General features: G+C 44.1%; 1 protein-coding gene across 1 annotated transcript; it reads left to right on the forward strand.

The window, feature by feature from the left end:
* Positions 1-1,220: 1,220 nt before the first annotated feature.
* LOC120049289 (plasminogen activator inhibitor 1-like) lies at positions 1,221-8,893 on the forward strand. Its single transcript, XM_038995539.1, has 8 exons — positions 1,221-1,361; positions 2,862-3,100; positions 5,685-5,909; positions 6,170-6,364; positions 6,726-7,025; positions 7,355-7,441; positions 7,696-7,779; positions 8,059-8,893. The coding sequence occupies exons 2-8, from the start codon at positions 2,863-2,865 to the stop codon at positions 8,094-8,096; spliced, it is 1,167 nt and encodes a 388-aa protein (XP_038851467.1). The 5' UTR covers positions 1,221-1,361; position 2,862; the 3' UTR covers positions 8,097-8,893.
* The last annotated feature ends 262 nt before the right edge of the window (positions 8,894-9,155 follow it).

Genomic DNA, 9,155 nt, shown 5'->3' on the forward strand with positions numbered 1-9,155 from the left:
GGGAGAGTGGAAAGGAACAAGAATTCTGGGAGGCCATCCAGTTTGACCAAACCAGTTTTCCGTTATGTTTTGGCCTCAAAGGCTTCTACTGCAGTGGCGGGTCATTTCAGTTTTCACACCTCTTAAACACACATAGCTGTTGGAGAAAAGGAAATATATACAGTGCCTCTCAGCAAAATGTCAAAGAATACGCACACATGCATGCACACACCAACCTCTACAGGATGGGTGTCCCTATACCGGGACGGTTGAGCTAACGTGCACTAATGTGATTAGCATGACAGTTTTAAGTAACAGCAAACATTCCAGGACATAGACATGTCTCATATGGGCAGAAAGCTTAAATTTGTGTTAATCTAACTGCACTGTCCAATTTACAGTAGCTATTACAGTGAAGAAATACCATGCTATTGTTTGAGGAGAGTGCACAACAACAACAAACTTTTATCACGGCAACGGGTTTGATACATTCACCTCTGAAGGTAAATAATGTAAGCACAAGGACTATGGACAGCAGGTGCGATGGGGCAATGGTGTGTGTGTGTGTGTGTGTGAATATTTTGTGAATACGAGGACATGGAATGCTGGCAGCTACAGAACCAAATGTGTAATTCTGATGTGTCAGATCTGTGTTTATGTGTCACCCCTCTCTGACAGGAGAGAGAGAGAGAGGGGAGAGAGGAAGGGAGAGAAAGAGGAAGAGAGAGAGAACTACATGGGAAGAGTGGGGATGGACGAGTAGACACAGTAGAGACAGGTAGAATTGGACCCACCTGACCTTTGCCAGACAATGGGAGCTCCAAACTCCCCTGAGTAAACAGCATGACTGAACCTACCCCCCCCCCCCCCCTCTCTCCCGCTCTCTCTCCCCAAGAGCAAAAAGAAACAAAGTGAAAAATGTGCCTGAGTCTCTGTGTGAGATAGAGAGTGATAAAGAGGACAGATGTGAGTGTGTGTGTGCCAGAGTGAGAAAGAGAGAGAAAGCATGTGTGTGTGTGTGTGTGCGTGTGCGTGTGTGTGTGTGTAACAGCCTCGCTAGGGAGTAGAAGCCTGTCCAGGCAGTAAGGGATGTCGACCTCATAGTCACAAGTAACTTCCTCTCTGCACATGTCTACAGGAACGGGGCCTAGAGGGAAGAGGGAGGGGCCTAGGGAGCCATGCCGCTAGACTACGCTATATAAAGCAGTAGCACTCTCACACACACACACACTCACACTCAAATGATGCTTCTCTAACAACTCACAGGGAAAAGACTGAAAGACTGAGCTATTACTATTCCAGCAACTCTCAAGCAACTCAAGAGCTACATCAAGCTAATCGTCATCAAGTTCGTCTACATCTTTCAACACTTCAACTTCAAGGTAAGAGTGAGTTTATGATTATATTCTTTAGATCAAATGTTAAAGTTGGAAATATTCCCATAAGGCAAACTTATTATTATGAAACAAATCACCAAATGGATACATATATTGTCTGTGTGCGTCACTAAACAAACGTAACAATTGCACTGCAAGTTGCATACAGACAACATGTTGTATGAGTCAATATCTGAACCCTGAACTTCTGGGGGAAAAAAACACTGTATATTTTCAAATTCTACAACAGAAATGTGTGTTTAAAGAACTCAAATGACCACCGCTGCACTAAAAGCCTTGAGGGCAAAATAAACCATTCTGTTTCAAATATGTTTTATTATGAAGCATTATGGTCCAAGTATACAATTAAACAGTCTGATTAAGAAGCATATTTTTTACATGTATGAAAACAAATATAGGACAACAAACAAATGACAATAGCATGCAAAGTTGCACCCCAATAAACACTTGTTCAATTCTGTTTCTCTTTCTCTCCCACACACTCACTTTCTGTCTGTCTGTCTGTCTGTCGCTCTCTCTCTCTTCATCTCTTTCTGTCTCTCTCTCTCTCTGTGTGTGTGTGTGTGTGTGTCACGCCAACATGTCCAAGGTTGGCACCTGGGTCTTGTCTCTTGTTTTGTCTCACCCATGTCTGTACCACAGTAAACCAATGCCAGGGTCACTGTGCCATGGTCTGTTTTCCATTGAGAACCAGGGTCGTATTCATTAGTAGACACCGTAGCAAAATGTTTTGCTACAGAAAACAAAGATGTTTCTTATTGGTCAATTTGCTGCCTAGTCCCTCCCTGTTTGAGTCAGTTTTCTACCATTTGCTGCCTGGTGAATATGACCATATAAACTATTTTGATTTACTATCCTTCATCCAGAAGTGTGGTTACATACCTCTGTCTGTGATGTCTGTACTGGTCCGGTGGAATAGAAAATATCTTTGAAGGTTGCCCAACAAGAAACAGATTTAGCTATAAGCACACAGTGGAATGCTTTTTAAAATGGTTCTAAATTCTAATGGCTAGTAAGCAGAAACTGTGCCAAATAGTTTATGCAACTGAGACCGAAACGGACCTGTGTATTTGTAGAGAACATACGATTTTAACAACTATGGTTTTAAGTAACCCCTCAGGTAACACTCTTGTACGTACCGCAGCAATGCATCTGACGGATCTGTTCATCTTTGATCTGTCTTTCTTTGATCCTTCTATCATTTGACCCATCTTTCTCCCCTGTCCTCTCCCAATTTCCCTATACGCAATATTGTTGAATCTCTATAATTTCACAAATCTCTCTCTCCTCGCTTCCCTCTCTCCTAGGATTCTTTATCTTTGTTCTTGTTCAATCTTCCCCATCTCCCTACAATGCTTAACCTGTATATAATGTTGTTAGATTCCTTTAACCCTCTCTCCTCCTTCTTTGCCCAGGATGCTTTGTCGTTAGATAATGTTGTTAGAGCTGTCTACCATTCCACTCATCCCTCCTTCCTCTCCCCAGGATGCTGTGCCTGTACGTGTGCTTCTTCCTCAGCCTCGCTGGAGCGGCCCTCTCTAACCTCCAGGAGAAACAGACAGACTTTGGGATGCGGGTCTTCTCCCATGTGGCCCAGACCTCCAGGGGCTCTAACTTGGCCTTCTCACCCTATGGCGTGGCCACCATCCTGGGCATGGCTCAGCTGGGCGCTGGGGGCAACACCCTGAAGACACTCAACACCAAATTGGGCTTCTCTCTACAAGGTAAGGGTGGACTGTTTTCTAGACTCTTACCACAGCTGTTATGTATAATGACATCAAATCAAATCAAGCTTAATTTGCCACATGCGCCAAAAACAACAAGTGTAGACTTTACTGTGGAAATGCTTACTTACAAGCCCTTAACCAACAGTGCAGTTCAAGAAGAAGAAAATATTTACCAAGTAGGCTATATAAAATGTAATAATAAAAAGTAACACAATAAGAATAACAATAACGAGGATATATACAGGGTGCACCGGTACCGAATGAGTGTGCAGGGGTACAGGCTAGTACATGTAGGTGGGGAAGAAGTGACTATGCATAGGTAACAAACAAACAGCGAGAAGCAGCAGTGTACAAGAGGGGGAGGGGGGTTGTCAATGTAAATTGTCCAGTGGCGAATTTTATGAATTATTCAGCAGTCTAATGGCTTGGGGGTAGAAGCTGTTGAGGAGCCTTTTGGTCCTAGACTTGGCGCTCTGGTACCGCTTACTGTGTGGTGGCAGAGAAAACAGTCTTATCACCTGGGTGACTGGAGTCTCTGACAATTTTATGGGCTTTCCTCTGACACCGCCTATTATATAGGTCCTGGATGGCAAGAAGCTTGGCCGCAGTGATGTACTGGGACATTCGCACTACCCTCTGTAGCACCTTACGGTCAGATGCCAAAAAGTTGCCATACCAGGCGGTAATGCAACCAGTCAGGATGCTCTCGATGGTGCAGCTGTAGAACCTTTTGAGGATCTGGGGGATCATGCCAAATCTTTTCAGTCTCCTGAGGGGGAAAAGGTTTTGTCGTGCCCTCTTCACGACTGTCTTGGTATGTTTGGACCATGATAGTTCGTTGGTGATGTGGACACCAAGGAACTTGAAACTCTCGACCCGCTCCACTACAGCCCCATCAATGTTAATGGGGGCCTGTTCGGCCCGCCTTTTCCTGTAGTCCACGATCAGCTCCTTTGTCTTGCTCACATTGAGGAAGAGGTTGTTGTCCTGGCACCACACTGCCAGTTCTCTGACCTCCTCCCTATCGTTGTTGGTGATCAGGCCTACCACTGTTGTGTCGTCAGCAAACTTAATGATGGTGTTGGAGTCGTGTTTGACCACGCAGTCATGGGTGAACAGGGAATACAAGAGGGGACTAAGTACACACCCCTGAGGGGCCCCAGTGTTAAGGATCAGCGTGGCAGACGTGTTGTTGCCTACCCTTACCACCTGGGGGCGGCCCGTCAGGAAGTCCAGGATCCAGTTGCAGAGGGAGGTGTTTAGTCCCAGAGTCTTTAGCTTAGTGATGAGCTTCGTAGGCACTATGGTGTTGAACGCTGAGCTGTAGTCGATGAACAGCATTCTCACATAGGTGTTCCTTTTGTCCAGATGAGAAAGGGCGGTGTGGAGTGCGATTGAGATTGCATCATCTGTGGATCTGTTGGGGCGGTATGCAAATTGGAGTGGGTCTAGGGTATGTGGGAAAATGCTGTTGATGTGAGCCATGACCAGCCTTTCAAAGCACTTCATGGCTACCGACATGAGTGCCATGGGGCGGTAATCATTTAGGCAGGTTACCTTCGCTTCCTTGGGCAGAGGGACTATGGTGGTCTGCTTGAAACATGTAAGTATTACAGACTCGGTCAGGGAGAGGTTGAAAATGTCAGTGAAGACACTTGACAGTTGGTCCGCGCATGCTTTGAGTACACGTCCTGGTAATCCATCTGGCCCAGCGGCTTTGTGAATGTTGACCTGTTTAAAGGATTAGTCACGTTGGCTACCGAGAACGTTATCACATAGTCATCCAGAACAGCTGGTGCTCTCATGCATGCTTCAGTGTTGCTTGCCTTGAAGAGAGCATAAAAGGCATTCAGCTCGTCTGGTAGACTCGCGTCACTGGGCAGCTCGCATCTGGGTTTCCCTTTGTAATCCATAATAGTTTTCAAGCCCTGCCACATCCGACGAGCATCAGAGCCGGTGTAGTAGGAGTCAATCTTAATCCTGTATTGATGCTCTGCTTGTTTGATGGTTCGTCTGAGGGCATAGCGGGATTTCTTATAGGATTAGTGTCCCACTCCTTGAAAGTGTCAGCTCTAGCCTTTAGCTCAATGTGGATATTGCCTGTAATCCATGGCTTCTGGTTGGGATATGTACGTACGGTCACTGTGGGGACGACGTCGTCGATGCACTTATTGATGAAGCCGATGACTGAGGTGGTATACGCCTCAATGACAATGGATGAATCCCGGAACATATTCCAGTCTGTGCTAGCAGAACAGTCCTTTAGTGTAGCATCCGTGTCATCTCATGCAACTACATAGGGTAGTTGCATGAGTTTTGCAAAGTGAGACAGATGGTAGACTTGGCTTTGTCTTAACATTGAGGCCTTGACAATAACATAACTCCAGGCTGACATAGTCAAAACAAAAAGAGCCATCCTAGCCAGCGACTAGCAACATCCACACTTTCTCACCATCTCTATATGCAATTGTTACTCATTCATTCTCTCATTCTTTCCATTCCACTTCTCCTCCTTCTCTTCCTCTCCAGCCTTTTTTGTACTTTTAATCATAAATTAAAATCAATGATTCCTCTCCTCCAGAGCGAGGGATGTCACGTCAGCAGCGTCTGCTACAGCAGAACCTCTCCAGTGAGGAGGGAGTGGAGCTGGCCAGTGGCATCATGGTAGAGAAGAAGATGGCTCTGGAGAAAGGCTTCAGGAGGGGGCTGGGGAAAGCCTTCCAGACCTCCCCTCACCAATTGGACTTCTCCAGGCCAGACCAGGCCCTGGAATTCATCAATGCCTGGGTCTCTGACCACACCGCAGGTGAGATACAGTAGTATAGTATTGGCTCATACCTTCAATGTCATGCCCATCATCACATATTGCAAGTGTGCAATTTGTTAAAATAGATGAAGTTGTAGTAGATATAGCAACAACAATGCATACAACACAACCAGTGACAGACAGAGAGGATACAAGTTGCTTGTTTTCTCCAGAAAATCTAATTCTTTGTGGGATGAGACAGATTTATAATCAAAACCAACCTCCCTAACACTCTCTTTCATCTCTCCTCTCTGCTCCAGGTACCATCCCTTCATTCCTGTCGTCCGGTGCTCTGACCGACGAGACTCGCATGGTCCTACTGAACGCTCTGAACTTCCAGGGGTTATGGAAGGTGCCCTTTGACCCCAAGATGACGGAGGAGAGGCTGTTCCATTGTGCCAACGGCAGCTCTGTGCCCGTACCTATGATGAGGCTCACACACCGCTTCAACTACGGTGGGTACCTCAGGATGTTTTTCAAGTGTAGAATTTTCCCATGAGACATTTTTACATCCCCTTGACATGAATACATCCTCTCTTCTTTTTAAATACTTTAGAAGTTAACTTAGAATACCTCATTTTGGGCAGAATCCTAACATGAGATCTGTAAATGTAACTCAAGTTTTCATGTCTTCCATCGATATTATTTACACCCATTTAGTTAGGACTTGGCCCTTAAGGCATGCATTCTTCAAAAGTGATTCAAACGAGTCCGCCACAGCCCAGCAGCCAGTGTTTAAAACAGTCATGACTACAAGTACTACCTCCACCAATCAAACTGAAACTAATCCAACCTCTCCTCTCTTCTCCTCTACAGGTGAGTTCGTGACCCCCGACGGTGTGGACTATGATGTCATCGAGGTTCCGTATGAGGGCGAGTCCCTGAGCATGCTGCTGGTCACCCCCTTCGAGTCCGAGAGGCCAGTAAGCGTGCTCAGTAGCGAGCTGACCACCAGACGCCTGCAGCAGTGGAGAGAGGAGCTGAGGAGCGTCAAGCGTCAACTGGCTCTGCCCAAGTTTACCCTGGACACTGAGGTGGATCTGAAGTCTACACTTACCAGTATGGGGTTGGGGGACATGTTCAACCTGGCCAAAGCAGACTTCACTCGCATCACCAGTGAGTACCCTACCATTCATCACTTAGTAATTGGTGTCTGAAGTGGCACCCTATTCTTTATATAGTGCACTACCTTTGACCAGGGCCCAGGCCTCTGGTCAAATGTAGGGCACTATATAGGGAATAAGATTGGTTCTGTTGCAATATCCACACTACTAGCATTTCACTTTAGAATGAAGGAATGTATTGGGCATACGTTCTGTGGTATGAAAGTATGGACATTGGAAAGTGACAGACTTGGTCCTGTGTTTAGCACATGCAGAATACTGCATGTTTCTCATTCTTTTTAGACAGCTAATCTAAACTCCCTCTCTTTATTTCTCTGCCAGCTGAGGAAAGGCTGTGTGTGTCCAAGGTTCTGCAGAAAGTCAAGATTGAGGTGAACGAGAAGGGAACCAAGGGATCAGCTGCCACAGGTACATTACAACACCAATACTTATTCCTGATGATTAAACCAATAGTATAAAGAAGTGTTTTGACTTATCTTTTATACAGATGTACATAAAGACAATACATTTATGATGAATTGATGATAGTATAGGATGCAGAGTTGTGTTTTGACAGTGCTTGTTATACGGATGTACATAACAATAATTAACTGATGTTAAAGTGATGTTACTGTACAGAGTTGTGTTTTGACTGTATTGTCTCCTCTCTTTGCACCTTACAGCTGCCATTATGTTCTCTCGTATGGCTGTCGAGGAGATCACCCTGGACAGGCCCTTCCTTTTCCTCATCCAACACAAGTCCACAGGTGAGTTTCCTCTAATGTGCCTACACCACCATCTATGTTAAAAACAACATCATGTTAGCCTTGGTTATCCAATGTCTCAAATCACCACAAGTCTAGCTAGCTGTGCCCTTTTTATATAAGTGCGTACACTTTCAAGTAGGTTCAGGGGAAGTCCCGCTATTTTGTCCCTGCATATACTGTATGATCTTGTATGGAATTATCTTTGTCCCTCAGACACTTTGACATACTTCCTACCTTGTTCGTCCTCTAATATAAAATATGTTTGTTTTCCCCTCCCAGGTGCTGTACTGTTCATGGGTCAAGTCAACCAACCCTAGCAACACTAACAGACCAATATACCAGAGAGGAAGAAGCGAAGCGAGAGGAATAATGGCCCAAAATCTGTTTTCTCCAGCGAGGAGTTTTTGTATGGAGGTCAATGAGAGTTGTCAAATTTGGACAAAAAATGAATGGCTTATTTTCTACATGTGGCTTATTTTATCTAATACATGTTTCTTAATGCTTAGGTTGTTACGAGTGTATTGATATAAATATGACAGACAACATCCCGGCAACTTTGAGAAAAAAACACTTTATATCGGAGTTGTGACTGTTTTTCACACGCATATCTGCCCTCCCATTGGCTAGCTAGAATGGTCCCACCTGATCTTGCCTCCTCCCGACTGCCTTCCATTTTTGAAGAGATTTACTTGAGTATCTGGTCAATATAATGGATAACCTGTGCTGATATACAACAACCATGAACATTCCTTTCATTCCATTGACAGGGACACCTGTCAATCAATTTGCTACTGAAACTGACCATGAATAGTTAAATCTATGACCTGGACAATAACTGTAAATTATCCTTAATCTGTATATTACCAAATTGGCAAAATGCATATATTTTGATAAGTGAAAGTTTATATATCTATTATTTGCGCTGATGGGATATGTTTTTTTATTTGTGAGCAATGGGTATGGTTGTTCATGCCTGATATTGATATGAAGGGAAAATTATTGAATGGGTAAGATGTATTTTTATTTTGCTGTTGAATTTTATTGTCTGTAATGCTCTGCTTGTTCTGACAAGTCGTATTTTTGCAGTATTTATATATTTATTAAAATGAAAACTTTAAAAAAAAACGTACATGTTGTGGACTACAATTTATTAGTTTTGACCTCTGGTGTTCATAACATGAATAGTGACCTAGAAAAGCAATAATTTAGTGGTTGGACTAGTTGGATCCAGAAATATAGGTTTTAATTCAGATAAATATACAATAAAATATGCCCCACTAGGTGACATAAGCTGTCTGTAACCTACCTGTTGTGGTTGCAGTCACTTTAGGGAACAGAGTAGGCCTAAATGTAATAAGTCAAGCAATTATGTGTAG

Source organism: Salvelinus namaycush, chromosome 6 (genome assembly GCF_016432855.1).
Source record: "Salvelinus namaycush isolate Seneca chromosome 6, SaNama_1.0, whole genome shotgun sequence".
Taxonomy (NCBI): Eukaryota; Metazoa; Chordata; class Actinopteri; order Salmoniformes; family Salmonidae; genus Salvelinus; species Salvelinus namaycush.

Coding starts and splice junctions, on each gene's coding strand:
- LOC120049289 (XM_038995539.1), top strand. CDS start 2,863: ATGCTGTGCCTGTACGTGTGCTTCTTCCTCAGCCTCGCTGGAGCGGCC. Junction 6,365..6,725: donor CACACACCGCTTCAACTACG/GTGGGTACCTCA, acceptor TCTCCTCTACAG/GTGAGTTCGTGACCCCCGAC. Junction 7,026..7,354: donor AGACTTCACTCGCATCACCA/GTGAGTACCCTA, acceptor TTTCTCTGCCAG/CTGAGGAAAGGCTGTGTGTG.